A 26,403-nucleotide genomic window follows, 5' to 3' on the forward strand; every position below is an offset into this window, starting at 1 on the left:
ATGTAAAAATATTACCATCAACAGGTATTTAGCATTTCCTTAGATAATTATAATAATAATAATGTTTTTGGAGTTCCAAATTAACTATATTTCTGGTATTTGTGATAAAAATATTACCTCATCAGTATCACTCAGTAATATTGTTATCTCTCTAACATTTAATACTTCCATATAAGTATATTAATAATAATACTCTTTGAGAGATATTTTGTTTGGAATTCCAAATTAACTATATTTCTGGCGTTTGTGATATAATCACCACTTTATTAGCTTTGATATTATAATACATTGTAGATTAAGAGTTCTTGTAAAGCAAGTACTCAAGTCTAGTAATATTTATAAGAAATAGAAAAATACACTTCAAAAATGTACAAGGGCTTTGAGGATTTAGTTTTCACATATGATGAAATGTTCATCTTGTGTGAACTAGAATGCAGATCCCGGCTGGGTTCTGGTGTTAGCGGGACCGTGTATAAGGTTGCTTTTGACGGTGAGTACGCCTGCTTGAAACTGGGCAAGTGCCTAGAGGATGCACGAACCTATGAAGAGGAGGCGAAGATTCTGAGTGTTTTGAAAGGAGCTGGCGGAGCTCCTCTATTAAAATGCTTCTGTAGCAACTTCCCCGCAATGGTAATTTCCTTCAGGGGAAGCACTACCCTACACGACTTTCTAAAACACAGTCAAAATCTTTCCCTACATGTGTTAATTTTGATATTTATCCAAGTGGCCATAGATCTCCAGGAAATCCATGCACATGGATATATTCATAATGATTTAAAGGGAGATAATATAATCATCAATGAGCCTGAAGAGGGCCTCCTCGAGGTAAATATCATAGATTTGGGTCACGCCAAAAGGAAAGGATGTCGCATGGGATGGGTTCACACTGAGGACGACCATGCCAGGTTTCCACACTATGCTCCAGAAGTTTTTTTTGGTGACCCTTGCACACCACAAGGTGATGTTTATTCCTTGGGCCATCTCATGGCTAAACAATTTGGACAGTACCTGCGCAAGAAGAAAATAGACTGGCCTCCAGTTTTACTAAACCTGATAGATAAAATGATGCACTCTCAGTGGTTCAAAAGGCCAACTATACAGGAGGTTATTGAATGGTTAGAATTTGTTATAAATCCTTTCAAATCAATGAAAAGCCAACCAGTTGCTGACAGCCTCAACCAGACTTCAGGAAGGACCTGTGACAATGTTTCTGTGTACGACTCTCCAGAAATAGACGCCAAGACCCCACCAGAAGTCAAGACCCCACCTTCCACTCCCTCTCTTCCTTCCCCTCCATATCTTCCTTCACCTCCCTCTATTCCTTCCCCTCCCTCTATTCCTTCCCCTCCCTCTCTTCCTTCCCCTCCCTCTCTTCCTTCCCCTCCCTCTATTCCTTCCCCTCCCTCTCTTTTTTCCTCTCCCTCTATTCCTTCCCCTCCCTCTCTTCCTTTCCCTCCCTCTCTTTCTTCCCCTCCCTCTATTCCTTCCCCTCCCTCTATTCCTTCCCCTCCATCTCTTCTTTCCTCTCCCTCTATTCCTTCCCCTCCCTCTCTTCCTTTCCCTCCCTCTCTTTCTTCCCCTCCCTCTATTCCTTCCCCTCCCTCTCTTCCTTTCCCTCACTCTCTTACTTCCCCTCCCTCTATTCCTTCCCCTCCCTCTCTTCCTTTCCCTCTCTCTCTTCCTTCCCCTCCCTCTATTCCTTCCCCTCCATCTATTCCTTTCTCTTCCTCTATTCCATCCCCTCCCTCTTTTCCTTTCCCTCCCTCTCTTCCTTCCCCTCCCTCTCTTCCTCCCCCCTCTTCTCTTCCTTCGGCTCCTTCTCTTCCTTCCTGCATTCCTTCAAATACAGCACAGGCCGAAACCTCACCACAGACCAAGACTCCACCACGGGTCACGACCCCGTCACAGGCCACGACCGCAACATTGACCGACGCTGCAACAGTGACCGACGCCGCAACAGTCACCGACGCTGCAACAATGACCGACGCCGCAACAGTGACCGACGCCACAACATTGACCGACGCCGCAACATTGACCGACGCCGCAACATTGACCGACGCCGCAACAGTGACCGACGCCGCAACATTGACCGACGCCGCAACATTGACCGACGCCGCAACATTGACCGACGCTGCAACAGTGACCGACGCCGCAACAGTGACCGACGCCGCAACATTGACCGACGCCGCAACATTGACCGACGCCGCAACAGTGACTGACGCCGTAACAGTGACCGATGCCGCAACATTGACCGACGCCGCAACAGTGACTGACGCCGTAACAGTGACCGATGTCCCACAACGGGGTGACGCATTAGCTGGGTCTTGTTCGGTAAAAAACAAAGTGAGATATTTATTATTGTACTACGCCTTGTACACCGCACTGGCTTGTACATATGGTAACATAGATGAACCAGAACCTAACATAATGGAGTGAGACCTTGGCTCACTTTCTCACCAAAGGAAACTACAAGTTCTTTTTATGAGTTTTATTTTAATTTAAGCATAAGAACATCTATTTTGTAATTAAAAAATCTTATTTTCTTTTATTTGAAAACAAGGAACTTTATTTATTATATATATATATATATATATATATATATATATATATATATATATATATATATATATATATATATATATATATATATATATATATATATATATATATATATATATATACATTAAAAAAAAAGGAGCTCGACGAGCAGCCACCTCCACGTGGTGAGTTCTGGGTATTTTGTGACTTATAAAAACCTCTTACAAAATAGCTGAGAGCTGCTCATAATCTTCTGTGTATGTATGTGGAAACTATACATATATATATATACATACAGTTAAATAGTGGACCTAGTAGTGACCAGGGAGAAGGCTGGGTAAGAAGTTATGACGATATCGATCCTTTTTATCTTATTCATAGTATATCTCCTTTAATGTATAATAATAATAATAATATATTATCTCCTTCATAGTATAATAATGAGGTATTAAAAGGACCCCAATGGAAATAAGTCACTCTGTCTGACTTTTTTGGGTTATCCTAGATTCTCTAGACATATGCTGCTATGTATGATAATCTATGTAACTGTATTTGTATTTTTGTATACCTGAATAAACTAACACCCCGTCAACTAACTACATAAAAACCACCTGGTGGTTCACACTTACACTCACTCACTCATTTGACTATTAGCACAGAAATACGTATCTTAATCTTAAAATAATAATTCCGAACTAGTCAAAAGTTTGCCTGTGATACTCCAATATAGAAACTATGTATTGTGCCAAAACAAAAGCATTCACATTGCTAAACTCACAAACTAGTATTTAGTCACTTAGTATTTAGTCAACTTACTCCATAATTTGTAATAATTTAGGGCTAAGAATTAATCTAAGTCTGCCCGAAATGTTTAGCCATGCTAGGTGTTCTAGTGGCCCCCTCTGTAATTAGTATTTTATAACATGTAAACCACACAATAACCAATATCTGTAAACCCCGCATTGCAACCCTTATAGAGAATAAACTTTGATTGATTTGATTTGAACTTAGTAAATGCACATAAAAAGAAGGTATAAGAAGAATTCAGAGGACTACAAACACAAAAAAATAAAGGATTACCTTCACAATGTTTTAAATCTAATTTAGAAAAATAAGTAAATATAGACACAATGCAAACAGGTTGATTATATGAACATATTTTCGACTGAGATGTTTTAAATATTAATGTACATGTATCCCTTTGCAGCCGTGGCAGTTTTGTTGGTGTTGGCGAATGTTTTTATATTGTAACTTTTATCTTTCACTTACAAATGGCAGCGGAAAAGAGCTTGCCCGTTCAGTTATATGGGACATCATCACTGTGTTTTGATAAAGATGATTTCATGAAGGTGAATATCCAGATCAAGCAGTTAAGGAATTTTGGTTTATTTCTGGATGTCAGAAAATGAGTCAATACGTGTTTATTATTAAGATAAGATAAGATTTCGTTCGGATTTTTAACCCCGGAGGGTTAGCCACCCAGGATAACCCAAGAAAGTCAGTGCGTCATCGAGGACTGTCTAACTTATTTCCATTGGGGTCCTTAATCTTGTCCCCCAGGATGCGACCCACACCAGTCGACTAACACCCAGGTACCTATTTGCTGCTAGGTGAACAGGACAACAGGTGTAAGGAAACGTGTCGAAATGTTTCCACCCACCGGGAATCGAACCCGGGCCCTCCGTGTGTGAAGCGGGAGCTTTAGACACCAGGCCACCAGGCCTGGAAGGAGAATCTCAGCTGCAATTTTGTCAGAACTGGCAGCCTCACCATGCCTTATTACACTGTGAATGCCACTACGCTTCTTAAATCTTTCAAATCAACCTTTGCTGGCCTTAAAATCAAAAGCATCACCACTTGCTGCAGGCATTTTCGTTATGAGATCGTCATGCAACTGCCTTGCCTTTTCACATATTATCGACTGTGTAACACTATCTCCTGTTAACTGTTTTTCGGTAATCCACACCAACAATAACCTCTCCATTTTTTCGAGGATTTGTGATCTCCTTTTTGTCAGCATATCTACCCCTTTTGCAACAACAGCACACTTTATTTCCTTTTCTTTCGCCACGATCGAAGTGATGGTTGAATGGGGTTTGCCATACATCCTGGCAAGCTCTGTAACACGCACTCCACTCTCGTATTTTTCAATGATTTCCTTCTTGAATTCGATCGTGTTCCTCACTTTCTTTACCAAAGGGCTTGCACTAGCTTTCCTTGGGCCCATGGTGACTTACTTAGCAGTTGCAATCGCAAAAAACAATGGATTATTACGTATGAACCCGCGGGGTGATGGTCACGTGTTGGTAAACAATGGCACACTGAGCGTGAATGGCATGAGAGACTGGCTTTGTGTGCACGGTGACGGGCAGACGGGTACCGGGTGGTCGCTGAATCACGAGTCTAATCACGAACCACGAGGCCAAATTTTGCCGAAAAAACTTGCCGAAAGTCGGATTTCGTGAAAGCTGATGCTGCCGAAACTCGCGGGTCCACTGTACAAAGATGCATAACATATCCCTCCAAACTGGACATTGTACTTTGCATTTCCAGTACTCAAGTTTGGCTAAATCACTGGTTTCCCTGAATCCCTTCACTGAATACAGTATTACCCTGCTCACACTCCAGCAGCTTGTCAAGTCCCAAAAACCATATGTCTCCATTCACTCCTATCTAGCACGCTCATGCACTCTTGTTGGAAGTCCAAGCTCCTCGCCCAAGAAACCTCCTTTACCCCCTCCCTCCAACCTATAGAGGACGACCCCTACTTTGCCTTCCTTTTCCTACAGATTTATATGCTCTCCAAGCCATTCCACTTTGATCCATTCTCTCTAAATGACCAAACCACCTCAACAACCCCTCTTCAGCCCTCCGACTAATTCTTTTATTAACTCCTCACCTTCTCCTAATTTCCACACTCCGAATTCTCTGCATAATTTTTTTTTGTCTCCACAAATACCTCAACATGCCACTCACCTTTTTTCCTTCATCAATTCTGTGATTAACCTCATCCTTCATAAACCCCTCTGCTGTCACATCAACTTCCAAATATCTGAAAACATTCACATCTGCCACAGTCTCACTCTCTCTCCAATGTGATATCCAGTTTTTCTTTATCTAAATCGTTTGATACCCTCATCACCTTACTCTTATCTATGTTCACTTTCAAGTTTCTACCTTTACACACCCTCCAATATATACTTCATTAATTAATTGTGTGAGCGAAGATGCAAAGTACTGACGTGCTGGACATATAAGACATAGAAGCAGCATGGAACCTTTTTTAATGTAACAGAAGTATAGCTTTCGTCTCTTCCACCACTATTAAGAAACCTACCACTACCAAACAGGTTAACCAAGATATCAACAAAGCTAGCATCTTCACCATTCCCTGCTGTATGTGTAATAAATTCTTCCTTTAGGAAACTTCAAGAGACATCCATACATATGTAAAAGAGTACCAAATGTCTGTAGAACAAACAGCATTAATAACATTTGCATTATTCACTATGACATTCATATCCATTTAATAAAATGTCTGATGCTGAACTGGTCATCAAGAATGGGATAAACACACAGGGAAGTGTCTAGAAGTCTACTTTGATTGCTTCTGATACCATTTTCCAGAGCCGAGGCTCCATTCAATTAACTAAACCTTTGACACATTATTTACCCCACCAGAACCTGATGTATAGTGACCTGACATAGTGGCTCTGCCCCTTTGTTCTACTCATCTTCACTATGCCCACCCACCCACCAACCTGCCTATCTGCATTAACCCCTTCAGGGTCCAAGGCCAAAATCTGAAGTGGTGCTCCAGTGTCCAAGAAATTTTGAAAAAAAAAAAAAAAATATTTTTTCTAACAGAATTAAAGAGCATATTTTTGTGAAGGTAATAAGACAAAAAAAAAAATTCTGATCAGTACTTACCGAGATACAGTGCCAAGAAGTTTGTCGAAAATGATGTGGTGGCGGCAACATCGACGAATTCCACATACGCGCATTACATTATTTTGCGGTTTTTGTTGTTTTTTCTTTTCTTTTCCAATTTTTTTCTATTCCTACTAACATTTGGGGCCTGAGAGACCAATACTGTATATAATGTATATATATATAAACTCACTGTATTGAACACAATAACCGCACTAAAGTTATTATCATATTATTGTTTACCACTGTTGTTTACAATAAACATGCACAAATCTTGTATAATACTAATGTTCTATCATATATTTACATATTTACAATCACTGGACATGGTTTTAGAACTGCTGGAGCTTGTGGAACTCCTTGAAACAAGGCACCATGCACAGAGGCACCTTACATTCCTCACACGTAAACCGAGTGTCTTTGCGTCTTTGTTGCCGTCTTTTTGTTTGTGCACAGACAATGCATCTCTTCTGAGCAAATTTCTTCTGAGTTGAAGGAAGTTGTATTATGAAATGATCACCTTCCCTCCTCAAATGCTTGGGTATATCCTGAGGAATTCGAGGACCGTGTTGTATAGCAGGTGTTGTTACCTGGTACTTCATTATGAGTTGTCTGACAACAGACAAACAAAATTCACCATACGGTGGTCTGTTGCCAGTCTTTATTTGGTACATATTATATGCATTGAGCATTGAAATGTCCATGAGATGGAAGAAAAGTTTCATGTGCCACTTGTAACTCTTACGAACACAGTCAACAAAACCAATCTGCATGTCACATTTGTCAACCAAGCGCATGTTTTGTGTATAATCAATCACTGTCACTGGTTTTCGAATACGTTCATTAGTCACTCGATCAACTTTGCCACTGTCTTGCATTTCATTACGGTGAATGGTTGTCAACAATGTGACATCTCGTTTGTCATGCCACCGTAATGCCATGATGTCATTGGCAGTAAACACCTGCACGTCATCACCACGAGCACCTGCGTTGAGCCTGGGCATATGTTTACGATTAGAACGCACTGTGCCACACACATCTGTCTTGTTCACTCGCATGAAATCACTGAGTAATGGGCTTGTGTACCAGTTATCGGTATATAATGTATGCCCCTTACCAAGATAAGGTGCCATCATGTTTCTCACTACGTCACCTGAGATACCCAATAACATCTTGGTATCTTTCAATGTTTTACTACCCGTGTATACAACAATATCCAACACCAGGCCACTGTCACAATCACAGAGTACAAACAGTTTTATACCAAAGCGTTTCCTCTTGCTCGGTATATACTGCTTGAATGACAGTCTACCTTTGAACAAAATCAAAGACTCGTCAATTACAAGATTCTTGAATGGATAAAAGTATACGCTGAACTTTTGTTTGAGATACATGAAAACATTTCTAATCTTGTATAACCTGTCACTTCTGTCAGGCCTGGTTTTGTCAGAGAAGTGCAACATACGTAAGAGTAAGATAAACCTGTTCACTGGTATGATTTCACTGAAGACCGGGGTAGAAATTAGCCGATCTCTGGACCAGTATGATTTTATATTATGCTTATAGACGTGAGGCATAAGCATTATTGTTGCAAAAAGCAAATACATTTCTGCAACAGTCGTCTCTTTCCACCTGTGTAGTCTTGACTGTGGTGATAAGATCGTATTTGCCATGGTGTACTCAAAATACTTATTACTTTCCCTGACAATAATTTCCATCAATGGCTGGTCAAAGAATAATTCAAAGAATTCCAGTTCATTGGCCATGGTTCCAAGGGAACAAGTAGGTAGAATTCCACTTTGAGAATCATCAAAGTGGTGAGGCTTGGGAACAAAATTGGGATTTTGCTGCCAATCCCACATACGGTTTGCTGGTGGATACTGGACATCATAGGCTGGTTGTGCGGGTGGTGGTGGTTGTGGTGGGCTGGTGGCTGGCGCTCCGCTTTGTCCTTGAACTGACGAGTCAGCAGCTTGGGTCCCAGCGTGGCCTGGTGAGTCACGCATGGCGGTGCCACTACCATCACCACTAACACCATCCACTGATGCCTGTGGTCTATCCATGCCAAGTGTATCCACATCATCCTCACTATCACTACCTAAAACTGGTGTTGGGCCATGGGATGTACTCCGGGATGTACTCCGTCCCCTGGGCACAGCATAGGGTACACTACCCGAGCGCATGCGGCGGCGAACATACCGACGCTTCACTGGTGAATATGATTCCTCACTATCACTACTCGATTGATCGTCGAGCGCAATAAAATCACAGTCCACGTCACTATCATCATCATTACTGAAGTCAGAGGCCTGGCCACGCGAAAATATTAGTTTTCTCTTGCGATGAGGAACAACCGACCGTGAGTCACGAGTGCCCACACCAGAGGTAGAAGGTTGAGGATCGTCAGGGTTTTCTGCACTATTATCGATATCCTGGTCATTCTTTTCGGTCACTAACTGATCAGAGCCGTAGAATTCGTCTTCATTTCCACTTCCATCAGTGTCAGAACTATCAGATAGGAAGAGGAGAGTCCCAATTTTCCGGGGAGTGAGAGCTGACTTGCGACGAGGCATGGTGAACAAGGGTAACTGAGCCGGCGTTCCCACAATGCTATGCGGGCGCCTAGATTTTTTGTTTATGGCGCACACCCACCACGCAGACCCGTTCTCTCACATGTAGGCCTATGAGCGTTTTCGCGCTAAATTTGACGGCGCTAGAATTTTGGCGTAGATCTATGGTTTGGACACTCAACGTAAAGCCGTTGATCTATGGGACGGACCCTGAAAGGGTTAAACCTGTAGTTACTCAGCAAAACTCAGCTCTCGGAATAATTACTCAGTCAGGCTCCAGGCAGTACACACTGCCTTTATTCAAAAAGTTTAAATTTTCTAACGTACTTTCTATTGTGCATACTATGTCGATGGGACACTTACTTCAAACATTAACTCAAAGCTTAAATTTTATTTGGAGAGCTGCAGCAGAACATATGGGAACAGCTCACAAACAGATATCTTGCTAGGCATTCTCCATGTATGACTCGACCTGTTCAAAAACTCCATGCAGATAAAAGGCCCAAAAATTTGAAACTCTGTTCCTGAAAATGCCAAAAGTTTCCTATCTACCAACATCTTTACTAATATTGTTAAAAAGCATTTATTACATCTCGCATAAATGTTATACCTATTACTTGTCTGCAGATGCTCCTGCTTTGATTTCACCACCTCAGTTAAACCAGTCCATAATATGCAGAGCATTAAACTTCTGCAGTGTTAATACAGTTTATTTGTAACTGACCAATTCTTTATTTGCAACCTGTTTCATTGTACTTATGATTGTAATGAATTACCGAAACTATACTGATGTAAATTACATTGTAAGTCTAAATACTATAAGTACAGTGGACCCCCGGTTTGCGATGGCATCGGTATCCGATAAATCCGGTATTCGATACATTTTAACGCAAAATTTTGCCTCGGTTCTCATTAAAAAACCCGGTATACGCAATTCGTCCGAGGCGTGTCCACGTGTGGCTTGAACTGCCCCGTGTGTGCCAGTGGTTACAAGCCAGCCAATGTGCTCGCATCTAAGGATACATTCGGTACATTCCATATTATCACAGTGTTTTTGGTGCTTATTTCTGCAAAATAAGTCACCATGGGCCCCAAGAAAGCTTCTAGTGCCAACCCTTCGAGAAAAAGGGTGCTAATGACTATTGAAATGAAGAAAGAGATAATTGCAAAGTACGAAAGTGGAGTGCATGTGTCGGAGCTGGCCAGGTTATATACAAAAACCCCAATCAACCATCGCTACTATAATGACCAGGAAAACGGCAATCAACGAAGCTGTTGTTGCAAAAGGTGCAACTGTGAATACGAAACAGCGACCGCAAGTGTTAGAAGATGTTGAGAGACTGTTATTGGTGTGGATAAATGAAAAACAGATAGCAGGAGATAGCATCTCTCAAGCGAGATGGAAAAGGACTTGCTACCTCAAGTCCTAATGGAAGGGAATTCCCCTTCTAAACAATAGTTCGATACTCTCCCCTCCTCCCATCCCATCAGTCATCACCAGATCTTCATTAAAGGTAAGTGTCATGTATTCTATTGTTAGTAGAGTACTACAAACTGTGCATGTCTTCTTCATTTTGTGTGCATTAAACTTAATAATTCATGTGGTAAAACTTTTTTTTCATACTTTTGGGTGTCTTGCACGGATTAATTTGATTTCCATTATTTCTTATGGGGAAAATTGATTCACTTTTCGATAATTTTGGTCTACGATGAGCTCTCAGGAACGGATTAATATCGCAAACCTGGGGTCCACTGTACTGTAATATGTAAGCCTTATGATTAGTTTACCTGAAATGCATTTGCATAATTAATTGATTTCTTTTGAGTCTTATATTGTATCAAATTATATGTCTTATAATAAGATCAAATTCATTATAACTGATGGAACTAATTTGCATAGCTCATAAGAAATAAATTGTTTTAATTTTAATTTAATTTCAGAATTCTCTGCTGCTTCTCCGCTCATATGCCGTATTCTATTCAAGATTGATGGACTGAACACATCGACTCAAGGTTGAGGGACTGATTACCTCATTCTCCTCCTGTTCTTCAAGTTTCTCCTACGTATGGACTGATGAAGCCACTGTGTGGCGAAACGTTTCCTCAATAAAGATACCCAAGAGTTGCACATGTGTCTAATTTATCAACATGTCGGTTCTCTGAACCATTCATCTACAAACCTGTCAGACACTGCAACTTCTTGGGATCTTAATACTTAGGAATTCTTCGCTTGCCTAATTCTTGGGCACGACCTACTTCCACATTGAACAAATGCGACACCACCTATGACTGCTGCACCTCTCCTGCCATACAGTTTATAAGCTGCTTCTCCGCTTATATGCCGTATTCTATTCAAGATTGATGGACTGAACACATCGACTCAAGGTTGAGGGACTGATTACCTCATTCTCCTCCTGTTCTTCAAGTTTCTCCTACGTATGGACTGATGAAGCCACTGTGTGGCGAAATGTTTCCTCAATAAAGATACCCAAGAGTTGCACATGTGTCTAATTTATCAACATGTTGGTTCTCTGAACCATTCATCTACAAAGTAATTACTGTATACTGCTTGATGGCTAACGTTTGTGTCTTTTTACCTCAGGATGACTTTTCTGTGGACAACTTTGTTCGGGTTCATCAAGCAGCTGGCAGTGGAGGCCTTGAGAGCTTGCGTGATGATCTGGGAGTTTACCTCAAGATACTGCGAAATGCAATGATTGAACTCATCAACCGTGACTATGCTGATTTTGTCAACCTGTCTACTAATCTTACAGGACTAGACAGACTAATTGAAGCCCTAAAGACACCACTTGGGCAACTCAGGGAAGAGGTTCTGGTAAGACCATTTTTAAAAATGGTATTCTTAGGTATTTAAATAAGTTGATAACAAAGTAGAGGAATGCATTTTAATTATAATTGTTCCTTTCATTTCCTGTATGACAAAATTTGTTTACTAAGATTAATATTATACAGTTGCACATATAAATTGTTTGCATTCTTATTTTACACACAGCGTAGACATACACTGGTGATGGCAACAAAGGATGATTTAACACACAAAATCCCAATACAAAATAGAATTTATTTCCATTGAGGTCCCTAATTTCCTCATCTCATTTAGGTACATATGTGTACGGTACTTAATGTATACAAGTAAGTGTACCCTCAATTAACCCTTTCATTGTTTCATCCATAGATCTATGTAGTTGACGCCTGGGTCACTTGTGTAGATCTGCTTTTTGAGCTCAGCTCCATCAGAGAAGCTGTGTGGTAAATTTTTGCCTAGACATGAGAGAAAAGGTCAGTCCAGTGTGTGTGTATGGTATAAAAAAATTCTGCCCCATGCTGTACATAATGGGAAGAGCAAAACTCAAACCTTGTGTTTGGTTTACAGTAGCAGCATTGAGGTGTTTTCAAGGATGTTTTTTATGGTTTTATTGGTTGTTTCTTGTTATCAATTGATAGAATGAAAGATGTACTACTGAAATAAAGATAATTTTGCTTTATTCCAGGAACAGAAGCAGTTTGATATCATCCTCAAAAGAGCAGAAATATTTGATTTTCTCTGATTTTCCTGAGGATAGGTTAGGCCCTCCTTACATCCCTAGTGTGCTTAATGAGTTTATACTAGCCCAGATTCAATTACTGGGATGCCAATAACCTTGAACAGTCATTCCTCATTATATTTTATTTAACAGAGAAATAGGGTAACTTGATTTTTGTGATTATGAATTCAAAATAAAAGGCAAATGTAATATAGGAGAGGCCTAGGAATATGATTAATGAATAGAGGAAATGTTTTAGTGGCTGGAATCTCTACAGTGTTTATTATGGACTCTTATTTTTAAATTGGATTTTTTAATTATGCATAAAATTGGCTAAATTACTGTCTTCTATGCAATATAGGGTAATTTTGATAATTGAATGGGTGGTTTTTAGTGTTCATTCGATACATCAGAAGGCATTGTACTGAAAGTACATACAATGTGGTCAAATTAAGCAGTTGAATTGTCTTAAAATAGGACTCCATGTGGCGAAATCGCTGAGGCATAAATTGCACCCAGATTGCTATATTTGCGCCTAAATTCTTCCGTAATTTTTCCATCTGATTTTGTATTTTTCGTGCCATTTTTTTTTTTTTTTCAGAAAAAGATTCTCTACCATTTCAGAAGAAAAAAAATAATCTTAAAAAATGTGGACACTGTGAGCACTTTTAATTTCAGAGGAGCTGGACAGTGAAAGGGTTAATTTTGCAGTGAAGAGGTTAATGGACTATTAGGGGAAAGGAGGGTGTCCAATAAACCCAATTGTCCATTAAATCCGAATTATGAGTATTTTTCCTTAAGCATAACAGTAAAAGACATTTCTGGATTTAACGGACTTTGTCCTGTAAATCTGAAATTAATTTACCCAATAAACCATAAGAAAAACATTTAAATTGAGAGTTATTAAATTGAAGTTTTGGAGGTAATTTTGTTGTTGAAGTGTTTTAAGTTAAATGTTAGAGTACAGTAGGTTAAGTTATGTATGTGAAGAAATAAGAAATTTTAATTTTATTAATCCATGAATGGCATCTGTTTTTTTTCTTGCTGAAGTTATTTTGGTATTTTTCCTAAGTAGAGTAAATTTTGTGTTGAGCAATTTACATACAATATAAAAATCTTATAACAAATGGAGCCATGGGTTATAAAGCACCACATCTGCTAAAGCAAGGTAAGTGCAGGTACTGTACATACATTTTTTTTTTCTTTTTTAACAAGTCGGCCGTCTCCCACCGAGGCAGGGTGACCCAAAAAGAAAGAAAATCCCCCCCCAAAAAAATACTTTCATCATCATTCAACACATTCACCTCACTCATACATAATCACTGTTTTTGCAGAGGTGCCCAGAATACAACAGTTCAGAAGCATATCGTATAAAGATATGCAACATATCCCTCCAAACTGCCAATATCCTAGACCCCTCCTTTATAGTGCAGGCATTGTACTTCCCATCTCCAGGACTCAATTCTGGTGCAGTGGAACCTTAAATTTTGAACGTATCACTTATCGAACTCTGCGAAAATCGAATGCTTCTTTTAAACCAACTTTGTCCCTATCATCAAACTCGCCCCTATTTTCAAACCGCTGGGTACCGGACCTGTCCGGCAGCCCGCTCTGTCAGTGTCCCAGTGCAGGTGCCATCAGCCAGTCTGGTTTTGTTGATGCTTGAGTGAACACTAACCTGTGCTCTCATTCAAACATTTTATGATTATTTCATTGTGTTTAGTGCTTGTGAGACTGAGAAATAAGCTACCATGTGCCCAAAGAAACTTGCTAGTGGTACCCCTGCAGTAAAGAAAGTGAGAAACACCATAGATGTGAAGAAGGAAATAATACAGAAGTATGAGAGTAGTGTGAGACTTGTTGAGCTTGCCAGGATGTATGGGAAAAACAAGTCGACCATCGGTTCTCTCCCGGCGAAGAAAGAACAAATCAAGGAAGCTGATGTTGCGAAAAGCGTTAATATGCTAACCAAAAAAAGGCCACAGACAATCGATCAGGCTGAGAAGTTGTTGCTGGTGTGGATCAAGGATAAAGAGATGGCAGGTGATAGTGTTTCATAGACCATTATTTGCGGAAAGGCAAGGAAGTTGCATACCGATCTGGTACAGAAAACTCCTGGAGCCAGTGCTGATGGTGAATTTAAGGTCAGCAGAGACTGGTTTGACAGATTTAAGAAGCATAGTGTCATACACAATGTTGTAAGGCATGGTGAGGCAGCCAGTTCAGACAAATGGGTGGCTGAAAAGTTTGTACAGGAGTTTAAGGTTTACGTAGACACTGAAAAATTAAAACCCCAATAAGTGTTCAGTTGTGACAAAACAGGCCTGTTTTGGAAGAAAATGCCAAAGAGGACCTACATTACTCAGGAGGAAAAGGCATTCCCAGGACACAAGCCTATGAAAGACAGGCTAACTCTTATTCTGTGCTAATGCTAGTGGTGATTTTAAAGTGAAGCCTTTACTTGTATATCATTCAGAAAATCCCAGAGTGTTTAAGAAAAACAATGTCATAAAGAACAAGTTATGTGTCTTGTGGAAAGCAAATAATAAGGCATGGGTCACAAGGCAAATTTTCAAAGAGTGGGCCCATGAAGTATTTGGCCCCAGTGTGAGAAAATACCTCATAGACAATAATTTGCCACTCAAGTGCCTCCTGTTAATGGACAATGCTCCTGCTCATCCTCCAAACTTATTAGACCAGAGTGGGTTTTTTCCATCTAGTGACACTAATATTCTCTTGGATTTTACCCTCTACAATGTCAGTAAGTACTGATTGTTGTTTAGTGCATACATGAATAGTTTAGGCATATTTTGATATGTACATAAAGTCCGTGTGAAGCATAATGTGAGTGTAGCATGCAGTTGTAAAAAGTGCAACATAAAAAGGGCGAGTATACTCGCCTCTGCCCTTTTTGTTACATAGTCCAGTTTCAGTAAAATAAATATTTATAAAAAATTTGTATTGCACATATGAATTCTGTAGTGGTCTGGATGTATACAGAATATTTTTATTGTTCTTCCAGATCAATGAGAAATTGTTTTATGGGGAGCCATCCAACACCAGGTCAAAATATGTCTGCATTTTGAAGGACAGTGACTCAGAATCGGAGGTAGATGACCCAGAATTGCTTAATAATGGTGATGAGTACTTTCCACCAGATGCAGAGGTATCAAGTGATGAGGAGGAAGAAAGGCCAGCCAAAAAGCAGAAATTAGTCAAGAAAAAGAAAGGTATTATGATCGAGGAGTACCCTGATGAGGAACATATTTATGACGGGCTTGCTCTTCAAGGTGAACCTCAGTGGTCCCAGGTTGACCTCCAAAATGACCCTTTGCCAGTATATGAATATGAAAAGCCTCTTGAAATTAGGTCTCCATATGAGTATTTTTGTGATTTCTTTACTTCAGACATGGTAGATAACATAGCATATCAAACAAATTTGTATACCAAACAAAAAAGCATAATTAATAATTTTGCAACAGATTCTGAAGAGATCATGAGGTTCATAGGTGTTTTGTTGTTGATGGGTATTGCTCCATTACCAGCAATCAAAGACTATTGGACAAGTACATTTAGGATGCTCCAGGTTGCAGAAGTCATGGGGTCTAAGAGGTTTAGGTTACTTAGACGTACTATTCATTTCAATGACAACACACAAAAGGATAATGACAGATTCCACAAAATAAGGCCTCTTTACACTGCACTAACTAATGCTTGCTTGAAAGTTCCAGCTACACCTAAGCAATCTATTGATGAAGTCATGGTTGCTTTCCAGGGTAAAAACCACTGGAAACCTAAGGCAGTACATTAAAACCAAACCAGACAAGTGGGGTTTCAAACTTTTTTTTCGTGCAAGTGAAGATGGAATTATACATGATATACTCATGTATCAAGGCACTCCAACTTTTGACAGCCATCCCATAAAGCTTCCACAGGAAGACACTAAACTACCAATAAGTTCAAAGATTGTTCTGGTACTTGCAACAACTCTGAACAAGACCAACACATCAGCAATCTATGCTGACAATTTCTTTTCAAGTCTACCTCTGGTCAAGGTACTAAGTGATAATTATAACTGCAGATACACTGGAACAGTACATGAAAATAGATGTGGTAAGCCAGATCTGATTCCTGCCAAACAAATGGAAAAGAACAATATGGACAGGGTCAATTTTAGCTTCAAAACCAATGATGGTGTCCTTGTTGTAAGATGGAAAGACAACAGAGTTGTGACTTTAGTGACAAGTGATGTAAGGGTCAGTCCTGTGAGTCTTGTTGAAAGATATAACAAGGCTACAAAGATCAAAACCCAGTTACAGTGCCCTGCAGTCATCAATAACTATAATGCACACATCTGTACACATCTGCACACATCTGCATGCATCTGTACAAAACACCAATGAAATCTAAACGTTGGTACATGCAGCTATTTGCCTATGTTCTTAATCTTTCAGTTGTGAATGCATGGCTTCTTTACTGCCGTGACTGTCGGTCACTAAACACCAAGTGCATGCAACTGAAGTTTTTCAGGAATGAAATCTCTGTCATTGCAAGGTCTAATGGACAAAAGTTTAGATGCAGCAGCCTAAGAACATCTACAAGAGCTTCACCAAGTACTTCCAATGGTGACAGCAATCATTTGCCAAACCTGCAATTGCCATTTGGTCTGCTGTACCAACGTACAGAAAGGCCTGATGATAGTGTGAGGCTTGACAAAGCTCTAAATCACTGGCCAGTGCTAGGCAAGCTGCTTAGTTGCAAGTATTGCAGCACCTCGAAAAAATTTGTCACATCCTCATTCCACTGTTCTGTATGCAAAGTAAATCTGTGCATAAAGAAGGATAAAAATTGCTTCACAGACTTCCCTTCTTGCAATTAGTAATATAGAATGATTGCTCTTCCTCATGAATCTCAGCAATATGGGACTTGAAAGTTTTATCCCTTTGCAATGTGTCCATGTTGCTATTTGTTTCATTTTTATATTTTTCTAATACTTACAAAATGTTTTGATACAAGTTCCATTTAAGTTTTTGATATTGTCTGTTTGTATAATAAATTTAAAAAATAGTTATTGGGTGTTTTATTAACAATTGCAAGTTTGCAACATTCAGATATATACTCCCTATTTCGGGCAGGGGCGAGTACAGTCTGTCTTCGCAGATTAGCAATTGCTCGAAAACTAACCATCAGAATTCCATTCATATGGCCTCATTCAACTTATATTGAGATACTCTATCCACTCTAGGGGGTTCAGTTTGAAATTCTAATATATCATAAATTGCCCTCAGAAGGGTTAAGGACCCCAATGGAAATAAGTTAGACAGTCCTCGATGACTCACTGACTTTCTTTGGTTATCCTGGGTGGCTAACCCTCTGGGGTTAATTATTTCTCAGTAATTGTTTCTTGTTAAGCCACACCAACAGCAGTCTCTCCACATCTTCGAGTGGTACAGCTGACCGTGGTACTATAATATTTCGATAGTATTTCTCACCCTTTTTACCACAGGGTTGGCACTAGAAGCTTTCTTTGGGCCCTTGGTGGCTTATTTAGCAGTTACAAGCACTATAAACAAATGTATCGAATGTATGCATGAAACCGGCCACCCTGGCTTGTAGACAATGACAGCAGGGCAGCTGAGGCGCTCAGGCTGGACGGACAGGTTTGGGACAAATCACGTTGGGCGAGTTTTTTATAATAATAATAATAATAAGTATTTCTTTGTAAAGGTTACAATGTGTAATTACAATTTTGATTTGCTAAGTACTTTTACGTCTCTGGTTTCGACTGGTCTCCATTTTTGGAAGGCCCTCCAAGGGTTCCAGGGCTCTAATGAGAACACATGACCCATCACCTATTAACCCTTTCAGGGTCCGTCCCGTAGATCTTCGGCTTTGCGTTCAGTGTCCAAACCGTAGATCTACGTCATGAGCTCAGCTCACTCTGATAAACTGTGAGTGATACACTTGGGCCTAGATATGAGAGAATACATCTATGTGGTATGTGTGCACCACATAAAACAAATCCTGCAGCACACTGTGTATAATGAGAGAAAAAAAAATGAAACCAAGATTTTCGATTAAAACAGCAACTTTGCAGTGTTTTTTCGTATGTTTTTTATAGTTGTATTTGCAATTTCTTGGTCTCATTTGATAGAATGGAAGACATATTACAGAAATAGAGATGATTTTGATTGGTTTTAGCACCGGAAATGGCTTGAAACTGAGCTCAAAGTAGCGGAAATGTTAAATTTTTGTCGATGTTCAAGAGTAAACAAACGACCTCACACGTCTAATACACGCCAGCTGGTGGATCTAATACACATTCACAAATGTGGTGATGATATTTATACAATTATTACAATATTGCATAACAGTTAATCTTCTATTTTTTGGTGTGAATAAAAATTCATTATGTAAATAAAAAATAAAAATGGGATTTATTTGTAAAGCCTCAAAACGTAACTAATGAACCGAGGAAATGTTAGTTTAGTGCCAGGAATGCCTACATTGTTTATTCTGGATGCTATTTTGAAATTGGAATATTTTGAACTTTGTGTTAAATTGGCCAAATTACCAATTTCCGATCACTTTATTTTGTAGTTGAAACAGTTGACTTGGCGATTTCTTGTGCTCAATCGATAGAATAGAAGTAATACTAGTAAAATAGCTAAGAATTTGGTCGACTGGAATGATGTAATTGGCCTAAAATGGAAGTCAAAGTCGGCAAAATCGCCGATTCGTAAATATCGCTGACACATCAAAATTCGCGAGAGCATAATTTCGTCAATTTTCCATCAAATTTCGTACTTTTTGTTTTATTACCTTCGCAAAAGATTCTCTACCATTTCATAAGAAAAAATAACAAATTTTTTTTTGGAAAATTCTTGGACACTGGGGCACCACTTCAGATTTGGGCCTTGGACCCTGAAGGGGTTAAGGAAAATCAAATGTTAAATTTGCAATTTGCAATTTGGGTGACAATACAATGAGCGTTAATAGGAAAAGGATTATGGAGTCAAGATCCAACACTGAAAATGAGTTGATCAGATCCAGTGGACATTTTGATGTTTTCCCACTATTGCTAATATGGAAACATCAATACCTTATCTTTCCTCTAATTATCGATTAAACTTTATTAATAAATACAAAAATCTTTAAGATTAAAAACACAGTACCTTAATTACAATAAACTAAAGAAAATGGTAATTATTTTCAAGGATTAGCCTAAAAATAGAATCATCTTGAAGTAACCAGAGGGTAAATCAATTTACTTTGGCACATCTTTCTCAAAACATACTTTGTTCAAGGTATTGTTAGTATAGGCTACCACAAACAACAGGATCTAGGAATTAATAAATAACTGTCACCATATACAGTGGAACGTCAAGAATCGAACTGCTCCCAACACAACCAATTATGTAAATGTATTTTTGTAAGTGCTTTTATAAGTGTATTTTTGAGGGTCTGAAATGGACTAATGTAATTTCCATTATTCCTGATGGGAATAAATTCATTCGGTAAAGGCACTCGAACAGCCTTCTGGACCGAAGAAAGTTCGATATTTGAGGTTCCACTGTATAAATGAAATTGTGGGAAATCCACACACTACCCTGGTTAACTATAAAACTATAAAACGGTGGGAGACGGCCAACTTGTTGAAAAAAAAAAAAATAATAAGTTTATTTCTTTGTAAAGGTTACAATGTGTAATTACAATTTTGATTTGCTAAGTACAAAGATAGCCACTATCATGCTGAGGCATTTAGGGCAAACTAATCCTAATACATAGTAACTAATTAAAACTAGATAAGATAATATTACATAGTAATTATTACTTAAAACTAAACATAGAATAGTGGTTAGTTGTTTTACAATCTTGTTTGGACTTAATCTTATGTATACTTAATCTTATGTATACTTAATCTTATGTATACTTTGTACAAATTCTAATTTACAAGGAATGGTGCAGGTGGTAATATTTTATGGAATGGCAGAATTAAAAGCCAGGAGGTCACATGATAAAATTAGCCAGTAGATGTTTGGTTGATTTGGTTAATATTGTGCAATAAGATGATTTTTTAGCAGAGTCCTAAATTTATAAGTTGTCTGGGGATCCTTGACTTGTTTCAGTAGTGAGTTCCAGATCTTTGGGCCTTTTATGTGTATAGCGTTCTTGCATAGTGAGAGTTTTACTTGAGGGATGTTGAAAAGGGCCTTATGCCTTGTATTGTGACTGTGCATTCTGTTGTAACTGTTGAGGAGTAGTTTTAGGGGGGGGGGGTTACAGTGGAGTTCAAAGTTCTGTATATGTAGTACGTACAATAATAAGAGTGTATGTCTTGTATATTTAGCACGTTGAGTCTTTTGAAAAGTAGTGGGGTGTGCTGTCTAGCACAGGAGCTGGTTATCACCCACACAGCAGCTTTTTGTTGGATTATTAAAGGTCTGAGGTGGTTGGCTGTGGTAGAGCCCCAGGCACAGATACCATAGGTGAGGTAAGGATATATTAGAGAGTGGTACAAGGTAAGGATAGTCGTTTGTGGTACATAATAGCGTATCTTGGATAGGATTCCTACTGATTTGGAAATTTTCTTGGCTATGTGATGGGTATGGGATTGAAATTTAAGATTACAGTCAAGGAGAAGCCCTAGAAATTTGCCCTCTGTGCGTCTTGATATAGGGGAACCATTTAACGGTATGTTGAGTTGAATATTTGAGGCTCTGTTGCCAAACAGCATGAAGTAAGTTTTTTCTATGTTAAGTGTGAGTTTGTTAGTCATCATCCAAGCATATATCTTTAGCAGTTCATTGTTTACAGTGTTTTCAAGCACAGCTGGGTCTGAATGGGAGTAGACATATAGTGTCATCTGCGAATAGAACTGGTGTAAGGAGTTGGGATGCATTGGGGAGATCATTGATGTATATGAGAAAGAGGAGTGGGCCTAGGACACTACCCTGGGGTACTCCTACAGCTACAGGTTGGATAGTGGAGTTGACTCCATTTGCATGTACATACTGGTGTCTGTCGTTAAGATAGGATTTTAGGTAGTCTAGAGAATGTCCTCTTATGCCATAATGATTCAGTTTGAGGTACAAGAGATTGTGGTCAACTGTGTCAAATGCTTTTCTTAGGTCTACAAAGAGCCCCAGGGGATATTCATTCTTATTGAGAGCTATGTATATTAGGTCAAGCATTTGTATAATAGCATCATTCGTGCTTTTTTTTGGTCTAAATCCAAACTGGCATGGGTTAAGTATGTTCTTGGATGTAAGGTTGGAGTAAAGTCACTTGTGTATTATTTTTTCAAATATCTTGGACAGTAAGGGCAAGTTTGATATGAGTCTGTAATTGTTTAAATCAGTTGGATCTCCACCTTTGTGGATCGGGGTGACCCTTGCTGTCTTGAGTATGGATGGGAAGGTTGAGAAAGCTATAGATTTGTTAAACATTGTTGCAATAATGGGCCACAGTTCTGGTGCAGCTTTTTTATATATGAATGGTGGCAAGTTACCTAGATCACCTGATTTGTTTTTTAATGATTTAATGATGAGTGAGACTTCAGTGGGATTAGTTGGAACTAGGAATAGAGTGTTTGGATAGTTGCCAGTGAGGTACTCGCTCGGATGGGTATTTGAGCTAGGAATTTGGCTAGCCAGCTTTGATCCTATGGTAGAGAAGAAGACATTAAAATTAAATTTGTCAACCGTGTCTAAAGGTTGCATGTGAGGTTCATCTGGTTTAGTTAAGTCTATCTCTCTATTTCCAGTCGGTTTTCTTGAGCCCAAAATTTTGGAGAGTGTTTGCCAGGTACTTTTCATGTCACCTTTCATTTCACTAAATCTATTTTCATAATACATTTGCTTTGATTTACATATTAGTTTTGTTAGTACTGATGTGTATCTTTTAGTAAATTCTTTAGTAATTAAGCCTAATCTGAACTGCTTTTCAATTTGGTGTTTTTTATTAATAGATTTGAGGATACTTCTAGTTAGCCATGGGCTGTTTAGCCTCTTTTCTGTGATCTGTTTCATTTTGACTGGGCAATGTTTGTTGTAGAGGTTTAGGGTTTTTTGTAAAAAAATTTTGATATCTTTATCGATATTATTACTGTCATTTAGCTCTCTCTGCCAATCAATGGCACCTAGAGCTAGTTTTAGGTTGTTTATCGATGTCTCATCATGCAGGCGAAATGAAATCTTTCTTGTTTCTTGAGGCAGTTTAGATAAGTTGGTTATGAGAAAGGTAGGATAGTGGTCTGTGGTGTTATCTGTGATTATACCTGCTTGTAGTAGGGATATTATGTTGGTCCAGATATGGTCGAGTGACGAGGCACTAGTGTCAGAGTTTCTTGTTGACTTTGTTATAGTGGGTAGCAATAAGCTGTTGTTCATAGCATTTGTGAAATCAACTACTGGAGGGTCAGTTGCTTGGATAAGGTTGATGTTGAAATCTCCTGTTAGTATCAGATGGTGTTTATTCAACTCTGACTCAATTATCATATTTCTAAGGTTATTGCTAAAAGTGTAAGTGTTTGAGTATGGTAGTCTGTAGACTGCACCAACTGCTATAGATTTCTTAAGTGTTCTTGATGTGAATTTAGCTGTTATATATTCGCCATTTTTGTCCCATACATTAGCTGATTTCACACATTCTAGTTCATCAGAGTAATAGATGGCAGTGCCTTCTCCTGATTGGTTGGGCCTACAGTTATGTATGGCTGTGTAACCAGGTATGGTAAATATGTCTGTCAGATCTTGTCCGAGCCAGGTTTCAGTAAGTATAATGAAAGTTATAGTAGCATTTAGAGACTTGAGTAATGCAATGAGGTTATCATGGTGTTAACTCAATGATCTAACATCGTTAGCCAGGCCAAAATTTTTATGCTCAAACGCTTCGTTGGGCGGATTTACGTTATGCGATGCGTTCATTAGCCGAGGGTCCACTGTATTGACTAACAAACATTTCATTAAACCACAATTGGGCTCTTTGCTATTGTCCCTTCATTGCTGCAGCTTGTGGGAAACTATTCACATGTGGATGCAATGGAAGCACTTGACTTAAACATGTTCATCTTATGCAAGAATTGTCAGGTCATCCTGACAGTGCAGCATTTCTTGACTGATTGTTCTGTTCATCAGAGAGCACACCAACTTCCTTTCAAATATCTCCTTCATCCTGACTTGCTTACTTTATGTGCCCTCCTTTCTGATGACCTCCATCTTTAGTGCAGACACTCTTATGTTCTGACCTTGTCTGCTGTCCTCTCTGATGGTCCTACCTTTGCTGCAGACTCAAATCACCCTGACATGCTTGATTTATCTGTCTTCCTCTCTGTTGGTCCCACTCTTGCTGCAGATTCATTCTTTTGATTTCTTAACTGACTCCAGTTTTCTTCATCAACCGTCACCCATTTCTCCTTTTCAGTTGATGTTTTTCATTCAACACCACCCTTTTCTCCTTCACAAGTCCCTTACTATCCCTTTCCCTTTGCCATGCATCACTGTGCGACCCTTATGCATCTAGATGTTTCCTTGAATAAATGGGTCAAACAGATACTGTATAAGGAACTTCTTGAGCATAATAGTACTGAGTGGAACATACCAGAGAAGGAATTAATTGTAATGTTAAGACAAACTCATTACATGCTTTGTCGTTTATAAATATTAAACCAGAGCTAAAACTCTTCTTGGAGATCTACAGCATAATGTTTTGACAAAATACAAGCCACAGATATCTCTGATATCCCATGTTTTTGACTATGCTGAGTAGAAACTCCATGTAAATAAAAGAATTTAATGTAAATTTATATAGAGTAAATATAAATGTCAAATACATCAAATGCAGACTATTTATCCAGATTCCAATCATCATTCATAATCGTGTATTTATTGTCACCACTGTATTGCTAACCTCCCACCTCGATAATTGTTACAACTAAAATTGAATCTTGAAGGAAGGGTGAGGATGTTACAGTTCAGAGGGCCATCTGAACCGTGATGTTGTCACACTTCTGGCAAGACAGTGATTGAATGAATGAAAAAACCATACCACGGACGGGGATAGAACCCGCGATCAGAGAGTCTCAGAACTCCAGACCGTCGCGTTAGCCACTGGGCCAGCTAGCCACAATAAGATTCATCCAACTAGGGATATTTCTACACCATAGGAAGGTTAGCATAGGTACCACTGTGGCCACAAATGAAAGTTTTTACAGACGAATCCCTAGTTGGATGAATCTTATTGTGGCTAGCTGGCCCAGTGGCTAACACGACAGTCTGGAGTTCTGAGACTCTCTGATCGCGGGTTCTATCCCCGTCCGTGGTATGGTTTGTTTGCAATCGTGTCATTACGATTTCGTGAGTCATTGTATGAATGATGCTGAATATGTTCTCTTTTTTGAGGGGGGGATGGGGGGTCCTCTTATCTTGATGGGAGAATGCCAGTTATTAAAAAAAATATTATTATCTTTATATCAAATGATTTAGGTAAAGAAAAATTGGATATCAAATTGGGGAGGAGGAGTATGGGAGAAGTGAATTATTATTTTTTTTTATTATCACACTGGCCGATTCCCACCAAGGCAGGGTGGCCCGAAAAAGAAAAACTTTCACCATCATTCACTCCATCACTGTCTTGCCAGAAGGGTGCTTTACACTACAGTTTTTAAACTGCAACATTAACACCCCTCCTTCAGAGTGCAGGCACTGTACTTCCCATCTCCAGGACTCAAGTCCGGCCTGCCGGTTTCCCTGAATCCCTTCATAAATGTTACTTTGCTCACACTCCAACAGCACGTCAAGTATTAAAAACCATTTGTCTCCATTCACTCCTATCAAACACGCTCACGCATGCCTGCTGGAGAAGTGAATGTTTTCAGATATTTGGGAGTTAATGAGTCAGCGGATGGATTTATGAAGGATGAGGTTAATCATAGAATTGATGAAGGAAAAAAGGTGAGTGGTGCATTGATGTATATGTGGAGGCAAAAAATGTTATCTATGGAGGCAAAGGGAATGTATGAAAGTATAGTGGTACCAACACTTATATGGGTGTGAGGCTTGGGTTGTAAATGCTGCAGCGAGGAGGCAGTTGGAGGCAGTGGAGATGTCCTGTCTAAGGGCAATGTGTGGTGTAAATATTATGCAGAAAATTCGAAATGTGGAAATTAGGAGAAGGTGTGGAGTTAATAAAAGTATTAGTCAGAGGGCTGAAGAGAGTTTGTTGACGTGGTTTGGTCATTTAGAAAGAATGGATCAAAGTAGAATGACATGGAGAGCGTATAAATCTGTAGGGGAAGGAAGGCGGGGTAGGGGTCGTCCTCGTAAAGGTTGGAGGGAGGGGGTAAAGGAGGTGCTGTGGGCAAGGGGTTTGGACTTCCAGCAAGCGTGCATGAGCATGTTAGATAAGAGTGAATGGAGACAAATGGTATTTGGGATCTGACGAGCTGTTGGAGGGTGAGCAGGGTAATATTTAGTGAAGGGATTCAGGGAAACCGGCTATTTTATATAACCGGAATTGAGTTCTGGAAATGGGAAGTACAATGCCTGCACTTTAACCCTTTGAGGGTTTCGGCCGTACTATTACGGCTTACAACCCAGGGTTTTTGACGTACTAGTACGCCTAAATTCTAGCTCCCTCAAATCTAGTGGGAGAAAGCTGGTAGGCATACATATGAACGAATGGGTCTATGTGGTCAGTGTGCGCAGTATTAAAAAAATCCTGCAGCACACAGTGCATAATGAGAGAAAAAACTTTGATCGTGTTTTTGGAATAAAGCAGCGACTTAGCACTGTATTTTCGTATGGTATTTATTGTTGTAT

The 26,403-nt window shown here is 39.3% G+C and overlaps 2 protein-coding genes across 4 annotated transcripts in view; both read left to right on the top strand.

The window, feature by feature from the left end:
* The first annotated feature begins 3,721 nt into the window (after positions 1 to 3,721).
* Cog2 (conserved oligomeric Golgi complex subunit 2) overlaps positions 3,722 to 26,403 on the top strand; it is a 150,157-nt gene continuing 127,475 nt past the window's right edge. For 2 of the 3 annotated variants that reach the window (XM_070083863.1, XM_070083875.1), the window contains exons 1-2: positions 3,722 to 3,887; positions 11,641 to 11,874. In XM_070083863.1, coding sequence (XP_069939964.1) covers positions 3,810 to 3,887; positions 11,641 to 11,874 — 312 coding nt within the window. In that variant the 5' untranslated portion in view covers positions 3,722 to 3,809. Of the gene's footprint in view, positions 3,888 to 11,640; positions 11,875 to 12,234; positions 12,339 to 26,403 lie in introns of those variants that run through there. The other variant, XM_070083870.1, reaches the window with a different exon arrangement.
* On the top strand, positions 12,373 to 17,654 carry LOC138852544 (piggyBac transposable element-derived protein 3-like). Its single transcript, XM_070083879.1, has 2 exons — positions 12,373 to 15,344; positions 15,606 to 17,654. The coding sequence occupies exons 1-2, from the start codon at positions 15,339 to 15,341 to the stop codon at positions 16,392 to 16,394; spliced, it is 795 nt and encodes a 264-aa protein (XP_069939980.1). The 5' UTR covers positions 12,373 to 15,338; the 3' UTR covers positions 16,395 to 17,654.

Source organism: Cherax quadricarinatus, chromosome 1 (assembly GCF_038502225.1).
Source record: "Cherax quadricarinatus isolate ZL_2023a chromosome 1, ASM3850222v1, whole genome shotgun sequence".
NCBI lineage: Eukaryota > Metazoa > Arthropoda > Malacostraca > Decapoda > Parastacidae > Cherax > Cherax quadricarinatus.